General features: G+C 41.0%; 3 protein-coding genes across 7 annotated transcripts; 2 read left to right on the top strand and 1 right to left on the bottom strand.

Annotated features, from left to right (window-relative positions):
* The first annotated feature begins 898 nt into the window (after positions 1-898).
* LOC115677565 (probable galacturonosyltransferase 6) lies at positions 899-8,395 on the top strand. Of its 2 annotated transcripts, none has more exons than XM_030600748.2 (9): positions 899-1,317; positions 1,450-1,484; positions 1,803-1,844; positions 1,947-2,094; positions 2,176-2,249; positions 4,089-4,321; positions 4,583-4,940; positions 6,607-7,128; positions 7,821-8,395. In XM_030600748.2, the coding sequence occupies exons 1-9, from the start codon at positions 1,206-1,208 to the stop codon at positions 8,094-8,096; spliced, it is 1,800 nt and encodes a 599-aa protein (XP_030456608.1). In that variant the 5' UTR covers positions 899-1,205; the 3' UTR covers positions 8,097-8,395. The 2 variants fall into 2 exon arrangements, with proteins under 2 accessions (XP_030456608.1, XP_030456607.1); XM_030600747.2 differs by having other exon boundaries at positions 902-1,317; positions 7,815-8,395.
* Positions 8,396-10,186: 1,791 nt separating this feature from the next.
* LOC115677521 (photosystem II reaction center W protein, chloroplastic) lies at positions 10,187-11,191 on the top strand. The gene is made up of 2 exons (XM_030600698.2): positions 10,187-10,388; positions 10,741-11,191. Exons 1-2 carry the CDS (start codon positions 10,292-10,294, stop codon positions 11,049-11,051), a joined length of 408 nt encoding a protein of 135 aa, XP_030456558.2. The 5' UTR covers positions 10,187-10,291; the 3' UTR covers positions 11,052-11,191.
* A 693-nt stretch (positions 11,192-11,884) lies between these two features.
* Positions 11,885-17,389, bottom strand: LOC115677520 (uncharacterized). Of its 4 annotated transcripts, XR_008814741.1 has the most exons (9): positions 16,931-17,038; positions 16,684-16,825; positions 16,473-16,568; positions 14,882-14,969; positions 13,087-13,171; positions 12,843-12,945; positions 12,610-12,702; positions 12,183-12,299; positions 11,885-12,061 (listed from the first exon to the last, which is right to left on the bottom strand). XR_008814741.1 is itself a non-coding variant. In XM_056304059.1 (8 exons), exons 2-8 carry the CDS (start codon positions 16,792-16,794, stop codon positions 12,252-12,254), a joined length of 624 nt encoding a protein of 207 aa, XP_056160034.1. In that variant the 5' UTR covers positions 16,795-16,825; positions 17,282-17,389; the 3' UTR covers positions 11,885-12,251. The 4 variants fall into 4 exon arrangements, 3 of the variants coding, with proteins under 3 accessions (XP_056160034.1, XP_056160033.1, XP_056160035.1); XM_056304059.1 differs by lacking the exon at positions 16,931-17,038 and adding an exon at positions 17,282-17,389 and having other exon boundaries at positions 11,885-12,299; XM_056304058.1 differs by having other exon boundaries at positions 11,885-12,299.
* Positions 17,390-18,527: the final 1,138 nt, after the last annotated feature.

The following is an 18,527-nucleotide window of genomic DNA, read 5'->3' as shown; positions in this document are numbered from 1 at the left end:
CGATCACGACCCGAGGTAATCACGATCAACGGACAGCACCTGGAGCCCGCGCCATCGCCCCATCACGATCAACGGACAGCACCTGGAGTCCGCGCCATCGCCCGCCACGTGCGCGTCCGCACCGTAGCCCACCCTCGTCCCAGCTCGTCATTCTCACTCGTTCACGCAGCCCCGATTCTCCACGCAAGCGCCCTGCACAGCTAATACATGATTTAAAAAATTAACTCGCAATCTAATTTCCCAATCTCGTCAGATTCACCTAAATCTTAGGGTAAAATGACATAAACGGGCTAATGTGATCCATGAACTTTAAATTTGTTCAATGTTATTCCTGAATTTTAACCCAAATGTGCAATATTATCCACGAAACTTTAATTTGTTCAATGTGGTCCATAAAATATCGGTACGTATTCAATTTAATCCTGGACTGTATGGAAAAATATTTAATATTGTCCTTCCATTAATTTAAGCTCACAGACAACATTGAGCATTTCCATACTATCAAGGGACTGAATTGGGTAGGGGCTACATTGAACAAATTATAAGTTCAGGGACGACATTGCAGATCTGTCCAAAGTTCAAGGCCCACATTTCACGTCTGGCTTGAATACATACCAGAAAGTTTATGGACCACGTTGAACAAAGTCTAAGTTCAGGGACGACATTGCAGATTGGGCCAAAGTTCAGGAACGATACTGCACATCGAGCCAGAGTTTAAGGACCACGTTACCTGTTTGCCAAAAGTTCGGGGGTCATTTGGGTTATCATCTCTAAATCTCGTTTTAAATAATTAAATTAATAATAAGAATAATTATAACAATAACAAAACAATAGCAACTTAGAATAATAATAATAATAATAGGGAGAAGACAAGGAAGAGCTCCATTCACGCAGACGACCATGGCATGAAACCAGAAGCGCTCTCTCTCTCTCTCTCTCTCTCTCTCTCTCCTCTCGCCAGATACACAGAGCAGCAGAGCACGTTCCCGTTGAAAAACCCTAGAGCGCGCTTCGTCCCTCCGGCCCCTGCCTTGCTCCTCAAGCGTCGAATCCAATCGTCGCCGATCCCCGCCGCCGTCTCGCGGTGGTGGTGGTGGTGGTGGTGGTGGTGGTGGTGGGGAAGCCCGTCGGGGTACCGGAAGAGATCCCGGAGTTGAAGCGGCCGGTCGGTCGGGCTTTTCGTCGTCCTCCGTTGCGATTTTTTGATGAGGAGGCTGCATCGGCGCCTGAGGATCCTGATCCTCTCCCTCTTCTCCGTCTCCGTCTTGGCCCCCGTTCTCCTCGTCTCCTTCAGGCTCAAGCACATTTCCGCCACAGGTACGTGGCTGGCTATCGTGGGAGATGGGCATTGGTCCTGGTTGCCGATCTTAGTTTCGGGCTGTTTGGTTTTTTGTTTTCTGATGCGAGGACTGATCGTGGGTTGTTTTTTGTTTGAATCTGTTGTTGCAGGACGCAAGGAGTTTCTGGAGGAGTTCTCCAATAGGGTATGAATCTCGTGACTCTCTGTTAAAAGTTTTGTCTTTTGCTTGTTTGCTTTTATTTTGTTTTGTTTTGTTTGGGTGTTGGTTGATTATCAGAGAAAAGAAGTTTGTCTTGTGGGTTGGTCATACGAACAGAGTAAAGTTCATGTCTGAGGTGGTTTTGCAATTGAAACTTACTGCAAAAAAAAAAAGGCTCATGTTGATTTGCAATGTACCGCGATTCCGTGTATGGACATGGAGTTGCGGGTTTTTTTTATGCGGCCGTGAAGATTGTTTTTTCTGTACCTGATTTTTGAGATTCATTTTGATTCTCTCGTGCAGAAATTTAGTGCGGATGTTTGGAGACTTAATTCAGTCGATCAGGTATGAGTAAAAAGTTATTTGTACGGGCTGCATCGAAGCGCCTAATGTGATTTTGGTCAGTGGTTAATGCATACGGGATTGGGATTGCTTTCTCTCTTTTAGGAAGAGGGCGAGGGCTTGAAAGAGCCGAAACAGGTAATTTATGAAGACAATGAAGTTGGTTCCATGGTCAGCTATACTTATAATAAGGTCCATCAGTCTGCAGAGTCCAGAGGCGCTGCAGAAAGAACTCAAATCTTGGAAAGAAATGGTTGGTGTATCTTTCTTCTGTTCTTTTTTTTTTTTATCTTGACCCAAAGCTGATCTCTGATTATGGCTGCCTCGAAATTAGGAACTACACGCAGAAGTGCTAAGGAAGATGAGCAAATTCAGCATCATGAAGTTCCATCCACATCCAGAGGACAGGTACCCTTTAACAGATGAAAGAAGCTACTAATCACAGTTTTGGTTTATTTCTGGTTAACATGATGGGAGCTAGGAATGACACTCTGGTTGGAACCTGTAATACGCTAGTAGCTATTGGGAATAGAATACAGTTCGAAGCAGGGCTTTGATCTGCGTAGGGTGTACTGACATTATTCAACAATCTAGCTTTATGGATTCACTGATTTCTACCTTATTAGGTTGATTTGTTTGCAAGCAAAGGATCTTCTACTTTGGTTGACACCTACTTTAATCACGGGCTTAGGTCATTCGGAATTTTTACTCTGGAGGTATTTTTTAGGGTTCTCAGATTGATGCTAGTGAAGTAATCATTCTCGCAATTTATTTGTCCTATTAGCATTTTGCTAATCTCAAGATTTGGTGGATGTATTGCCATCCTATGTAGTGTTTCTTTCAGCCTTCCATGAGCAATATTCAATTGGTGTCTTAAGGGGTTGACTTTGGTTATTATCTGTTTAAATAAAAAAACGTGCTTTCTTGTGGTCAACTTTTATTTCACCATCAAATGGTTAACTTGCAACATGATTACAACTACAATTATTATCTGGTAATTTCTGGTGGTCATCATGGTCTGTCGTTTTAAACTGAGATAGCTGGTTTGAGATGAGAGTTCACTTTTTCTATTGATATGACAATGTTGAGGTACAAGACTTTGAGCTATTTTTACATGACATCAGGCACGTGTGAATAGCTATTACCTGCTGCATGTTGGATCATAAGACAGCATCTGGGGTCCATCTGCTTCGATTATCAGAACATAGGATATGAAGTTCACTAGAATAAAGGGAGACTGAAATTGAACTGATAACTGTGTTATGTTCTCCTTGGCAGAAGCCAGAAGCAAGGGGAGGAGTGTTAGGGCCTTGCGTTAGATAAATTGCTCTATAGAAATATGAGGAATCCCACCATTGTTATAATGTGCTTGGCTGACTGTTAGAAAGGTAACAAAAAAACAATGATTTTATGGTGAGAAGTACACCAGTAACTAGTCTTCCTCAGAGAATGGGGCGGATGGTGTGACATTAATTTGTATTGCAATGCCACTCGCTGTAAAATTGTGTCCTTGTCACTTGGAGAGTGTCAACCCATTTATGGCTCTGTGTTTTTTTTTTCTAGAGTAAAATGGATTTCCTGTGGTTTTGAGAGCTTTGCCTATTCACCTGGGAATGAAACCTTATCCATTACGATCAAGAATAATGCGAGCTTCACTTGACTTTTCTATTCTTGTGTCCTCTGACTCCGTTGTTGCTTCTTTTTCCTCTTGTGGTTGTTTCGCAATGCCTGCGAATCTGGGAATGATAGAACTAGTAAATATGTTCCCTCCTGTCAACATAATTGTCTAGGAGCCGTGTTTCAACTATATGAGACGTTAACGGTCATTTGTTTCCAGGGTCATCTTCTAGTTTCTTATCACTGGTTTTCCACTTGTATGATTGCTTTTCACTGGGATCGCTTGTCAGTCATTGACCTGGCCTTTTGCCATGTTCTGTTAACCACTAAAATGGAGACGAGCTTTTCTTTACTTGCTCTGTTTTCCAGAAACCAATTATATCATGATGTGTTTTGAAGGCGTAGTATGCACATGTGTTTTTAGATAATATAATTTTAAAATTAACAAAAAACTTGATGTCGATAGTTGTTAACATGAGCACATCCTGTTATCGAAGCACAATGGAGCATTAAACTGCGGAAATGATACGTGATACTCCCTTTCGCTTTAACGTGGTACAACTGAAGGTAGTTTTATCGTGCCTTCATATAAAAAAAATGTATCATCTGCAATTTTTCCATTAATTGCAGGAGAAATTCGATCAAACTATGGTCCACCGAGTTCAGAGGGGACAGCCTCAGGAGCAAAGTTTGTCAGATAAAAAGGTGAAAGAGATGAAAGATCAGCTGATTAGAGCAAAAGTATACTTGAACTTTGCACCACCAGGTAGTAACTCACATATTGTGAAAGAGCTGAGACAGCGGATGAAAGAGTTGGAAAGAGCAATCGGTGATGCCAAGAAGGATTCTGATTTATCTAGGAGGTTCAGCCACTCTTATTATTCCCTATGCTGATTAGTGATCTACCTATTGAACTGTATTCCTCTTGGAAAGTTGGTTTCTTCGAATATGAATGAAATCTCCAAAACTCTGATCGCTACTCTTAGGTCATTGCTTGCTGGTGTCAATAATATTGATAACAATAGAGAGAATATAAGATACCTTGTATGCTCCGATCTTTTCCTCTTAAAGGAGTTGTTTAATCCTTCTTCTTTATTCATGATGCTATTTCTGCGAAATTGCAGAGCTTGGCAGAGAACAAAAATCATGGAAGTTTCCTTGTCCAAAGCCAGTCGTGCCTTTCCAGACTGTTCATCCATGGCCATAAAGCTCCGTGCTATGACTTACAACACTGAAGAGCAGGTTCGGGCGCATAAGAATGAAGCTGAACATCTTATACAGCTTGCTGCAAGGACTACACCAAAAGGTCTTCATTGCCTTGCTATGCGGCTCACTTCAGAGTATTTCACCCTTCCAGCTGATGAGAGAAAGCTTGCTAACCAGGAAAAAGCACGTGATGGAGATCTCTATCACTATGCTGTATTCTCGGACAACATTCTTGCTTGTGCAGTAGTGGTCAACTCAACAGTGGCACATGCTGCGGTAATTGCTTCTGAATTTTTCTTATCTTGGTGGTTTGATTTCTTGTTTCCAGCCTTGATTCTCTATATTTGAGACTTGTTTAGCAATGACCAGACATTAATGAGCATGAGATGATGAGTCTTATTAAAGGTTGAATTCGCTTCATATCTGATAGAGCAAGTGATGGAAGTGCTGGACCATTTGGAAATTCCTTCTTTGTATCTTAGATCTCGTTGATGCTATGTATGAGCTCGTTTTCTAAGTATTAAGAATTTTGGATCACCCTTTCACCATTGGCAAGTCCAAATATAATGAGTAATGTCAGTGATAAAAGAATTATGCTTAAAATTTTAACACAGATAAAATATATGTCGGGATCTCATGTTTTTCTCGAGAGCCTGTCTGTTTGTCTGGGTGATTCTCACCAGCCTTCCCTGGATCTACAATTGCCATCCCTCCCATCTTAAATTCCTCTCATCAAAGTACGACTGTTTTTCTGTTGAGACTGGGGTGGAATATTGTAATTTAGCAATACTGCGCAGTAAAACTATGTACATCTGCCCTAGCCACTGAATAAATCTTTACTCAACTTGGAAACTCCAATCACGCACCAAACCTCTAGAAAATTTCAGCTTTGAGGGGAATATCTAAGACGCCTTGCTACCCAAAGGCCACAGAAAGATTGAAAGGAGTCTCAGCCTGCAGTATCTTATTTGTTTTTCTTTTATCTGACAACAAATCTACCCTTTAGTCACTGACTGAGGGAAAGGAAAGCAGTAACAGTTCAGAGCGCACACAGATCCTTAACTTTTCAAAGCCTGCCCTTGTTTGGTATATTAGATGCTTTGGTTTGTGCATTCTATATTTCCATATTCAAATTCGAGTTTTGTGAGACCAATTGTTAATTAAAAGCTGGCAACCACGGTAGGCTATTTACAAGATGAATTTAAACAAATAAATCAGCTCAAACAGAATAACTGGTATGATTTTACAGAGTGAGTGATGGCATTGTTTTGCACCTTTAATAAATGGATGTCTTTGTTCATATCGTATAGTTAGTTTACTTACTTCGCAAGTACTTGTTTTTATTACCAAGTAAAAGTTGCGGAAGTAATTACATTTCTTCCATCTCACACCTGTAACTGCTCGTAAAAATTGTAGTTTCAGTTTCTGCCCTTGGTGAGGGGAAGTAGTGTATGTGTGTGTACACGACACTGTTTTATGCTATCAACACAGAAGTTGGAGGTAGCTTTCAGTCTTCACAGACATAATAATCTTCCATTCATGACTTGAGTATCATATGGTATTTCTCATAATATTGACTAATATTGAATAACCAATTGAATGACTGTTTTTTCGATCTGTAGTTTGAGGCAGTTTGATCATTTGCTCTACTTGCCACTTCATTGCTGCTTGCTCGACTTCAATCTTTTCATGCACACCCAGGGCATGTTTTGAAAGTTTATTTCTTTTGTTTGGCCGATGAAGAGTTTTTTTAGTTGGCTCTCCGATCTCATGAGTCATGAGCTAATGTCCCACTAATCCCCCACTAATCCTCTAGTGCAATTGCTTGTCAGTTTAGCTGGATTTTACACTTATTCTTGCAGAAGAACAGCGTTGATGATTTAATTCCATGATTTCTTTTTTATGAAAAAGATGCTGGTTGCTCATTGGTCACTTTTTGCAGGAGCCAGAGAAGATCGTGTTCCATGTAGTGACAGATTCCCTCAATTTCCCAGCAATTTCTATGTGGTTTTTGCAAAATCCTCCTGGAAGAGCGATTGTAGATATCCAGAGCTTAGAAAATTTTGAGTGGCTTTTGAAAAAATATGCTTCATCAATGCAGAAGCAGAATGCCCATGACCCTCGATATACTTCTGCACTGAATCATCTACGGTTTTATCTGCCAGATGTTTTCCCTCTGCTGGATAAGATTGTGTTTTTGGACCATGATGTGGTAGTGCAAAGGGATCTTACCGAGCTTTGGGATGTGGATTTGAAGGGAAAAGTAAATGGGGCTGTGGAAACTTGTCAGGAAGGTGATGCTTCATATCGGCGGATGGACATGTACATTGACTTCACAGATCCATTTGTTTCCGAGAGGTTCGATGCCAATACGTGCACATGGGCGTTTGGGATGAACTTGTTTGATTTGCAAGAGTGGAGGAAGCAAAATTTAACTGCAAAATATGGCAGCTACTTGCAGCTGGTATGTGTTCAATGCTAGGTTTCATTTCTTTATCATGTAATAGTATACCTGCTAGTATTCTTTCATTCCTCTAAAATAACTCTAAAAAGCACCGCAACTTATCAAGAGCACCATTTACATGTCATCTCCTTGGACAATGAACGTCTTATTGGTCTGAGTTTGTGCTAACTAATTACGTCAATCCCCCAGGAAATAGTAAGGAGAAAGAGACTGATAGAAAGGGAAGGATGAGAAAGACTAGTGTATTTTCTTTAATTCGTATATTTAATTGTCCGCATTGGGTGATTTTCCAATATGAATTGCCTGTGCTGAAACTTCTGTTAAGGATGGTGAAGCATAAATGACATTAAGGATGTCAAATATAAAAAGAAGTGATTGTAATTTGTTAATTCTTGTTTGCACTTTCCTTGATGTCTTATTATTTCGTCCTCGTATTCCTCTCTTCTAATTTTAGATTTCCTTTTAAGTGGATGCAATTGTATGGTGTTGATTTAATTGCACTAGGGTTTACCAAGTATCTTAAACTTCCTTCCCCAGGCATATGATTTTGATAAGAAAACTGGGGAGGCTGTATGGGGATCGCATTATTTGGCATGTCCTGCTCACTATATCTGTGACAACGGCCCTTCTTATGTCTGAAATGATTTGAATTGGACATTTTAAGAACTCAATTTCTGTGGTGCTAGTTGCAGGAGCATGGGAAGCCATTGTGGAAGGCTGGCAGTTTACCGATAGGCTGGCTCACCTTTTACAACCAGACAGTAGCTCTGGACAGGAGATGGCACATCCTTGGCCTAGGTCATGAGTCGAATGTCGCGCTGAGCGACATTGACCGTGCAGCAGTTATACACTTTAATGGTGTCATGAAGCCGTGGTTGGAAATCGGGATCAGGAAGTACAAGGGTTACTGGACCAAGCATGTCATTTTTTACCACCCTTACTTGCAACAGTGCAACGTCCACGAGTAGTCCCGGCCACTTGAGTATTCTTAAACCACATGGCGCACCCGTTGGCACTTGATTATTCTTCAAGAACAAAGGAAGCTTTGATTCTTTCAATCTCTTACAAATTTTTGTGTAAATTACCTTCCATTCTTTCGAAGAGAACTATCCGGCCATAATTACCATTGGAGCAGAGGTTAACTTAGTTCAATAAGAATCCCCCCACACCTTCCTACCCCCCAAGCAGATTTTTGTAATGCTCTTTAGTTCTTGGATGTACATAAAACTCATCTCAGATAATTAAGGCTTCTTAATTCTCGGCCGAATGTCTGGTCTAAGCTGTACTTATAGCATCATCGTGCTTTTTGGGTGCCGATGCCACCAATTGATCTTGGTCAGGCGCCGAAACTTTCTCTCCGGTTAACTTACGTCCATGAGTTCTCTTCGCAGACTCCACATTCTATTTAGGGGTGTCAATGGGTCGGGTCGGGCTTTCATGATACCCTACTTGACCCAAAATCAATAGGGTTGTGCTTGGCCCACCCAGACCCGGCCCAAGACCCTGTTCAGCATATCCCGCAAGATCCGGGTCGGGTCGGGTTAGGCCGGGTCAGGTTTCAGGTTCGTCATTCAATTACAACCTTTCCGGTTTTTTCATCCTTCTCCAACTCCATGCTTCTCTGAACATCGGCTTCATTGGGCCCCAACACCGAAATCGGCTTTGTAACCCCGAATTGCCTCGCCACCATCGCCATCGCCGGCACGGGGGGCGGCGACTCCCTCAATCCCTCTGAACTCACCATCCGAGACGAATCAAATCAAAACGCAAAAGCAAAAGGCAGAGCCTAAATCGGGTAAAGAACCGTCCCAATCGACGAAAAGAGATGTCCCAAAATAGTAAAAGGTCTCTGCTTTCTCCCCTGAAGAACAACACCACCCACACCAAAAGGGAAATCCACAACCGGAGGATTCAATCGACGATCGCAGGGACGCCGGAGCCGAGGCCTGATCGGAGGAACGGCAAGGGAGCGGGCGAGCAAAGGCGCTGACTTTCCGGTCCCATCGGGAGGAGCGGATGAAAGGAAATCGAAACCCTAATCGAATCGAATCTGATCAAATCGGGATGCGCCGGAGGAAGGAGGGGGGGGGGGGGAAACGAATCTCGCCACGAATTCAAGAGGAGAATGCGAAGGAAAAGAGCATCCCTCAAGCCCTAGATCATGTAGTAGAAGAAGGAGATATAGAAGAGAGAGAAAGAGAAGAGAGAGAAAGTTTTGATTTTCCTGAGTTGAGGAGAGAGACGGAGATGTGTGGTCTGTGGCCCATGGGTGGTTTTGTGGTGTCAATGGATTGGGCCCAACCCTATCCAAACTTAGTAATACCCATACCTAAAAATCCTATCCAAAGTAGACAACAGTCACAACACCCAACCCCAAAATAACCCAAATTTTAGGGCCAGGTCGGGCCGGCGGGGGTCGGGCCGGGCCAGTGTGGGCTTTTTGGACACACGCGATTCTATTAGCCCGCATTCTGTTTGAGACATTGTTCATGAATTGACAATCCTTTCAATTAATGGACCCAATCTATCCCTCGGCAGCAGTGCATGATGCTTTAGTTGCTGGACCTCTTGGGCTTCGAATAGTTCATCATCCTCTCTCATTTTTTTTTTTGGAGGAAAATGACACAAATAGTATATCAACTTTAACCCAATGTGTAATATGGTCCATGAATTTTTAATTTATTCAATGTAGTCTTTGAACTTTTGATACATATTCAATTTAGTCCCTGAACTATATGAAAATGTTCAATGTAGTCCTTTATCATGGATTACGTTGAACATTTTCATATATTTTAGAGATTATATTGAATATGTATCAAAAATTCATAGACTACATTATACATTTAGCTAAAAGTCAGAGACTATTTATATAATTATCCGTCTTTCGGGGGTTTCTCTCCAGAGAAGTCAGGTCTGCTTGCTAAGAGCTGTAGTGGCTCTAAACGGATGATGTGACACGTGGACAAATTGGGTTGGGCAGGTGCGGATAAAGGATATCAAATGAGGGGCTTTCCTGCTATCCATGCTCCTGTGGTGGCTTCTCGTTTTTATGCAAAATCCTCTTCTCATCAAGCCTCTCCATCAAATAAACCGTTCTCACTTGCCAATCACACCCAACACATCCCTTTGGAGAGAGAGAGAGAGAGGGAGAGAGAGGAGAGAGATGGCCACCATCACTGCAAGCTCTGCAACCTCCATGGTCTCATGCAGAGGTCTCTCTCAGAAGAGACCTCTTGGGGTTTCATCCTCCCCTGTTCTTGGTAACTACCCATCTCTCCTTTTTCTGTCTTTGACCATTTCTTTTGGGGTAAGTTTTGAGAGGTGTTCTCACTGATTGATTCACTTGGTCAGCTGGTTGATTTCACCATCTGATTGGTAAATAACTCTAATGAGATAGATTCAATTAGACCACCTAGGCTACGTTTCACTTCCTACTAAATTAAGTCATTGCTTGCAGCTATTATCTTACCTTCATTCAACTGCAGTCTGCAATCAATTCTTCAATAGTAGAGTCCTATTGCTTCAATATGGAAAGAGAAATGTACTCATAAGATGAGCCAAACCGACGCTCTGAATCTGAATCCTTTTTTTCAACAATTACTATGGCCACAGGGTTGCCTGCAATTGCTATGAAGGGAAGAGTCCAGTGTTCCGCAGATGGGAAGCCCTCAGAGCCGGAGAAAGCCTCGAGCGTGGGCATGAGTGCGTCGCTGGTCGCGGCCCTGTGCGCGGCGACCATGTCAGGCCCGGCCATGTCTCTGGTGGACGACAGGATGAGCACCGAAGGGACGGGGCTCCCGTTCGGGTTGAGCAACAACCTGCTCGGATGGATCCTGTTGGGTGTGTTTGGGCTCATCTGGGCTCTCTACATCATCTACGCCTCGAGCCTTGAAGAGGATGAAGAATCAGGATTGTCTCTCTGAATCTTCAATGAGAGTATCATTCAGGGGAATGTAAAATCCACAGAGACTGTTCACTCCAATGTGCCTGTAGCATGAACTACTCTTTGCTTGTGAAATCTTATGTGTATCTGTATAATTAACGGTTCGTCGGCTTTCGTTAATATTCTTCTCTTTCGAATCATTTGACCCTATATTACTACGTAACCCTGAGGTTAGCCATTCGTGTAGGTTAAGCGATTCTTCAGCAATTTCAAATCGTTTCAAGCTTTCCAAAGTTCGTGGGCAGCGAGATGAGACATGGTTCTATACATTCTTTTTAACCCTCGGTCAATTCCAGGACACATTATCAACGACAGGGGTAAATTTCTCCATCCGATAAAGAACCATCGCATTACGGAATAGGCAAACTGAATTCCGAGGTCATTTGAGTTCCATAGATTCCAATGTCTGCCGGAGAAGGGTTTGTTCTACTTAGTTTTCCAGCATAGCTTTAGAAAACAGCCGAAGAGAAATTTAACCCGATTCGGCTCGGTTCATTCATGCAATAGAGAATTTACAATCCGTAGGATAGAAAACCGGGAACTACCAAAGCAATCATATCGAAAAGAACAAAGCCAAAGTTATCGAGAAAATCCTGCGCATACTTGATACAGGAAATTCCACCATCGAAAGAGGAAAGCGATAGCTGTGAAAAATTCCACACGCAAGCCTCGTCTATGCAGACAAGAAAAAAGAGCTTTTCTGCGCCCAGAAGAAAGAGTTTGCAAGGGCCAATAGCTGCAGAATTGGACTCCTTTGATCATAACTTAGCTTGCACTTCAAACTCAACATGAGGTGAAATACTGATGGGGGGAGAAGAAAAATCAATGAAGGCAATGGCATTCAACCCAGGACACCAAATATACATGACCAAGTCCGATGCTAGCCTATGCATTAAACCGTAGCATTCCTCCTATAGTTCCTCTCCACAGTCAATACTGACACGACAGACACTTATGTCACAGCCCAGAGATCATTACACCAGAAGGTGCCTATGACCACCAAAACGGAAGACTGATAAGACTTTGGCACATATGACTTCAATTAACTTGTCATTTAATACACATAATAAAGAAATAAGGAACATATACAGGAGATGCTATAGCTAAGTACTCGTTCTGTAGCGAACACAGTCAATCCTGTTATTGACAGATCTGCCTTACCAACCCAAACACATATTCATCATTCCCACCATGAAAGGGGACCCAAACCATCATTATCAAGCGATCCCTGTAAAGTAAAAAGTTTAATAAGTATTAGACCTGCTCGAACAATCCAGTCAGGTTTTAAAGATGAGGAGATAACATAGAAGGTAATTAAGATAACACTTGGGCAATCACATGAAGAGACATCGATCATGGGGGTCATTGGCTTCTTTTGGGATAACATTGCATGAAAGACAGTACTTCATTTCCTAATGAAGTCTGTGTAAGGAATCTAGAGATTGTAGCCATCAGCACTAGACCAGTAATGCCTCAAGAGACAAAAACATAGAAACGAAGCTGTAGAGGCACCAAACATGGTTTATGAAAGAACTCACAGTAATCACCATAGGAGCAAATGGCTTCGCATCTTTTGGTTGTTCCAGTGGAATTGAAGGATAATTTACACTCTGAACTCTGAATCTGATAGTCTGCATTTGATAAGACGTGCTTCTATTTTTACTTTTTCAAATCTATATCACAAAGAAGGAAACTAAGTAGGTTACAAGTAAATTGCTGGAAAATGTGACAAGTTCAGCAATAAATTTAGGAACCAAAGCAACAACCAAACCTCGCCAATCTCATCAATAGGATATAATACTGTGCCCGATGTCTGATCAGCTCCGTTTTCCTCATTTGCATCACGATATTCCCATATCCATCTAAACCGGTTCCTGCAAATTACGTATTGGTTGACCAAAAATGACATTTCCCATAGAAACAATATATGAACGTGCCCACAAAGAGCTTCCTAAGGAACAACTCAAATTTCCAGTAATAATTAACCACAATTTAAAGAAAAGAGAGGCTCTTACCCATTTTCTGAGTCAGGTTCGAAACGGGATGGGTATGGCAAGAGATGAAAGGGTATGTAAATATCATCAAAAAATCCCATAGATACTGCCAATCACAAAAACGGCATTACTGCAAGAGTACCATATAGCTCATAAACAAAAAGGAAAAGAAATTGCCTAACTTGACTATTAGATCACCCATCAATTTCATTAAATTGGTAAACTCTTGCGTGGATTCAAGTATCTACAACTAGAAATCATTACCAATGTAAAGTACCTCACAAAGTGAAGATTACAGAAAACCAAAAGATATACTGCAGAAAAATTGTTAGGAAAGACAAGCTCGTATTTCTATTGCAACAAGAATTAAAAGCTTCAAAAGACAAGAACATGACATGATGGGAGAGAATTCCCGAAAAAATTCAAATAGTTCCAGAACAGAACATTGTGAGAGAGATGATTAAGATTGTGCAATTATGCGAGAGATGATAACTCATAAGAGATGGCAACTCATACAAAGAGAGCATGGAAAAGATAACACGTTGACAAGAACAGGTGAAGATACATCGACCGAAACATTCATCTTCCCAGACATTTCTTCCTTCATTAAGCAACTTAGACACCCCAACTCATCATAACATATGCCAACGCCAGTTTCCATCTACTTAGGTTCCTTTTCACTTTCAAACGCAACCAATTGAAGCCTAAGCTCAATTCTTACCTTTTCTTCCAAGGGTGAGAAAAGTCATTCAAGGTGGATAAACCCTTAGCCCACCAAATATACCACAAACCATGCGAGTCAAAAAAAAAAAGGTTATCTAACACAAGAATTTTTGCACTTAAGAACCGAACCTGTAGGGTGCAACTAAAAAACATGCACAAATCAATTCGTCAAAAACCACAGAGACAACTCAGCAAGGAGAAAAATTGACTCTTGCTTAGCATCCAAAGTCACCAATATCCTACCCTTGAATGAGCTCGATGAGCACTAACTATCACAATGAATGCTAAAACGTGCAACTATAGTCATTTGTAAACACCTTTATAACCCTTAGAAATATAATTTTCACTCTGAGAAAACATCAAATTGGTTTCATCCAGAGGTGAGGTGAGAGACCATGTTCATCCTCAATAATTGATAGTTTAAAAGAGGCAATTACCCAACAAATACCAGAGCTTCCACAAGAAGCTATGCAGTTGCGGCTACTTAGATGTGCACCAATTGCTAATCCATTAATAAAATCCGGTATATGAAAGAGATCCCACACTTAGTCCAAACTACCATGACTAACCCAGTGAACATGCATAGAAAAATTACTTAAAACTTCAAGATGTTTCCCCGCAGTAGTACATCATAGAATGCATTCAAGAAACATCTTCCATCCACAATGAAAAGTTATGACTTGTTTTTGCCACCCTTATCGAAGAAAAGATCAAAGCATAAAACTCTATCAAATCAAAATGAAAGTTAACTTAGTTGATATCACTGTGCAGATTATATAGCATATATTCATCATGCAGACTTTTTTTGTTTGGGCAAAGTCATGCAGACTTCAATAGCCTAATAATCAATCTTCATTTCCCCTGGATAGTAGTTACTAGTTACTGCCCAAACGCATATCCTCACAGGATATAATGCCAGAACGAAACAGCAGCTCTATATTCCCCATAAGACTAGAAAAGAGGCACACACATGCATCTGTTGCTCGTTTGTCAAGAACCACTTTTACACCACTGTGAAAAGGATGACACTGACATTCAGAGGACAGAAGCAAAAGAAGACAAAGTTTAGTATCATGTGCAGATTGAGACATACAGCGCAAACCGTCTTTATCAAATTCTTTGAGTTTCGCATCAATTATTTCCCCAATAAATGGACGGAACACTATCAGTCTGCATTCCACCTACAATGATATCAAAATGACTGTTAATACAGGACTTCAAATGAATAATATTAAATAACTAAAAAGAGGGAACAACAATAGGAGAGCATTGTGTAACAAAAGCAAAATTCACCGAAGTATCCCTTAACATGATATCTTGATAAATTAAATAATTTAAAGAGTCAATGACTCACTTTGCTTCACAAATGTTTCGATAAAAAATAAAGGCACAAGTCTTCATAGATATTACCTTATCAAAGACACTTTGTGCATATCAATACTCTTTCAGGCAATTCGTTTAGAGATGACTCAACTATACAAGCTCTGTGATGATTGACAGATTGGTGGAAGGATAGGAATTTTAACATGAAAAAGTGTTGCCTAAGCCACTGAACTTAAACTTCTGTTTTTTCCCTTTGGGTGGGGGAGGGGTGTCGGGACAGGGATGTTCCAATAGTTGTCTAATCAAAGTTTACTCCACTAAAAGATGTGGGTAATCTTGGTAGTTCTATTAGATTCCATTTGATTCCAATAAAAGCGACTAGGACCGCGAAGATAGCACTGTCTTTTGCAAATTTTAGGATTTTTTCAGTTATCAAGGAATACGTTATTGGTGGATTGTTTTTCCTTGCTCTGCTAAATGCAAGATCTGTAAAAGGGGAAAAGAACTTCTTGAAGTGAGTTTTGGCAAAAAAAAAAAAAAAAAAAGAAAACCAAGCTTAGGGGAGCTCATTGCCTTATTTAAACATGGTAGAAGGAAGTACTTTAAGGGAAACCACTATGCAAATCAATATCCCATAAAACAAGAAGGGAAGCTTTGGGGCCTAACCACTTTAAGCCTTCATGCCAATAAGCGCAAGAGAAGCAAACAAAAAGGGAAGTGGAACTGTACAAAGCGATCCTTACTGACTAAAATACGATAGTCGCGACCTTGGATTAGATCGAAGGTCCCGTCCTTATGTGCAACTCACACAATATCTTGACGTATTGGACTTCTCATAAAAAAAGCCGACAGATTCTGGTTATACCAATCCAACACTACTGAAGATCTTAAGCTTACTTATAGAAGAAGCTTATAACAACAGGATAAGAATTAACTTACAGAAAGAACAAATCCATAAATTTCACTGATTCTCCATATATAAAAGAAAAATGCAGCAACGGAATCTTTCAAAATGTCCCAACATTCTGAACAATGGCATGGGAGATGATCGATATACTTATTGACCAAAAACTAAGGCAGGTAGTGCTCTTTACAAGGTAAGTCGGCAGACAGCGGTTCTAAGTGAATTTATTCAAAGTTGAAATACGAGGCGATGAACTGAAGCAGAGAGAAAATTGCACAAGTTTCTCAACAAACCAGAAAGTGATAATCCACTAAAAAAGGGGGAAATGCTATCGCACAATATTTTGACTGACAGATACCTCAAGATGACCTATGTGGGCGACTGATTTTGTTACCATATAAAATAGGTTCGACTAAGCATAAAACCTGAAACGGCAAATCTAAATAGAATAAAGTACCGTGTAAGTAGGTGCACCATCTCCTGGAAAGATAAAGCCACCATCAATTCTTCTGATATCATAGAGAGAAATGCAAAGGCCCAAATTTGCAATAACCTTCATTATAAGAACGAGCAGCATCAGCCTTTAAAGTTATTTAATTGAAAATTACATAACACTAAACCAGAAAAAAATGAGAATACCCAGAACAAATGCACGCGCCAATACAAACCTTATCTAAGAAAAGGTTCTCAAGCTCATGTCTAACAGCTTTATCTTGGGATAGGCTGAGCAGATGGGGAGGTAACCGCAGCGTGTGCTCGATTAGACTAAGATAGAACATAATGCCCCTCCTATAAATTGTATACTCCGAGCTGCAAATCAATTGAAAAAGGGAAAAAGCTATCAGTACTAGCTCACATATCAAAGCATAATTTCGTTGGAACCATATTCAAAAGCGGCAAACTGTTCTTGACAACTTGTCTGACAATAGCAACAGATTTAGAAAAACCACATGGTCATTCGACATCAGCCAATCCCTCCAAAACTGCGATAGGAATGGATAAGAACATGGTAAAAGATTGAACGTTTATCAAACAGGTGGTGTGATTGACACAATTGGCAAGCACCCGTAAGAAGCAAGCTCGTGGCAATGGATGTGGCACGAGGCATACTCGAACAACTGGTGAGAAGAATGTGTAGAGATGATGATACTCAAAGGCGAGAAGGACCGAAAGACTTTCGCCACGGTAGAAACCGAAAAGAAACCACCGACAGGCTAACACGGAGTCAGAGAGAGACAGAGACAGAGAGCGAGAGAGACGGGGTACCTGGAGGGGAGAACAGCGAGCGGCACCGCGAGCGGCGGAGTGCTGCGTACGACGGCGACGGCGACGGCGACGGCGAGACGCCGCGGCGATAAAAGAGAGAGAGAGTGAGAGCGGCGGCTTAGAGAGTCACGGGCGAGAGATGGGAGAGGGTGAGGTGAAGATGACTTCCGGCACTGCGAGTGGCGGAGTGCTGCTCACGACGGCGACGGCGACGGCGGACGCGGCGGCGATACGAGAGAGAGGGCCGGCAGGCCTGCGGCTGAGAGAGTAACGAGCGAGACGAGAGAGGGGAAAAGAGAGACCGAAGAAACTGAAGACTAGCGTGTGTTAACTTTGGTCCGATTTATTTTTCTAAACATTATTTTCGTATCGCTTACTAAAATAAACGAATTAAAAAAAAATTCATCGATATAAAAATATTCAGATATAAATTGACGTCGATAATGAAATATTTTTCATTGACTGATTATTTCAATCAACACAAGTGATTATTTTTAGGAACATGTTTTACAAAATATATATTTTTCACGAAATAAACGTAACATTCCTTTGTCTCCATTCACAAAAAACGGGAAAATTGTCTAAATAGTCATAAATTTACCGTCAGTTCAGTTTTAAACTTTTAATTTTATTTTAATTTAGTCCTTGACCTTTTGACGACTTGTCAATTTAGTCATTCAGGCCAATTTTAACCAAGTATCGCCAACGTCGATACCGGTCGTCCTATGTGACACAGTACTACCGACACAAAGTTAAACAATTTTTTTAATTTTGTTTTTAGTTTTATTTTCTTTCTTTTTTTCTTGTTTTCTATCTTTTACTGTTAAAGGCCAACGACCCACCCATCCCATTTACCAATACGCTGTATATAAATTCCCTGAGAACTCTAGCAACACAGATATGTGTGTCTTCGGTAACTACCCGCGTGTGTCACGGACCAAAGTTCGACACGTCATCAATCCAAGGGATTGCCACATCATCGATCCAAGAAGGTTCCTTAGAACCGTTAGATCAGCAAAAGGGGTTCGATCTCACCATCGAATTTGTGTGACAAAGATTGAAGCCCTCAACCGTTGGATGGTCTCTACCGTTAGATTAATGTGACGAGATCACTATCCTTCACTGTTAGATCAAGTGGATCTCTACTATCGGATCAATTTGACAAGGAACATCCTTTATCTTTAGATCGTATAGAAGATCAATGGTTATAATTAGAGGGACTTTTGTATAAATAGGGGAGCTTCCA

This window comes from Syzygium oleosum, unplaced genomic scaffold (assembly GCF_021117445.2).
Source record: "Syzygium oleosum isolate NSW1041296 unplaced genomic scaffold, Sole_v2.1 Sole_v2.30, whole genome shotgun sequence".
NCBI lineage: Eukaryota > Viridiplantae > Streptophyta > Magnoliopsida > Myrtales > Myrtaceae > Syzygium > Syzygium oleosum.
The sequence above is the reverse complement of the archived record's forward strand: the minus strand, read 5'-3'. Positions and strand labels throughout refer to the sequence as shown.

Bases quoted from the DNA above. Each gene is read 5' to 3' on its own strand.
- LOC115677565 (XM_030600747.2), top strand. From the start codon at position 1,206: ATGAGGAGGCTGCATCGGCGCCTGAGGATCCTGATCCTCTCCCTCTTC. The intron at 1,845-1,946 runs GTATGAGTAAAA...TCTCTCTTTTAG, and splicing joins GACTTAATTCAGTCGATCAG to GAAGAGGGCGAGGGCTTGAA. The intron at 4,941-6,606 runs GTAATTGCTTCT...CACTTTTTGCAG, and splicing joins CAACAGTGGCACATGCTGCG to GAGCCAGAGAAGATCGTGTT.
- LOC115677520 (XM_056304058.1), bottom strand. From the start codon at position 16,980: ATGTCGAATGACCATGTGGTTTTTCTAAATCTGTTGCTATTGTCAGAC. The intron at 13,172-14,881 runs GTATGTCTCAAT...TGTGATTGGCAG, and splicing joins TGATAAAGACGGTTTGCGCT to TATCTATGGGATTTTTTGAT. The intron at 12,300-12,609 runs GTGAGTTCTTTC...TTTACTTTACAG, and splicing joins TTGCTCCTATGGTGATTACT to GGATCGCTTGATAATGATGG.
- LOC115677521 (XM_030600698.2), top strand. From the start codon at position 10,292: ATGGCCACCATCACTGCAAGCTCTGCAACCTCCATGGTCTCATGCAGA. The intron at 10,389-10,740 runs GTAACTACCCAT...CTATGGCCACAG, and splicing joins TTCATCCTCCCCTGTTCTTG to GGTTGCCTGCAATTGCTATG.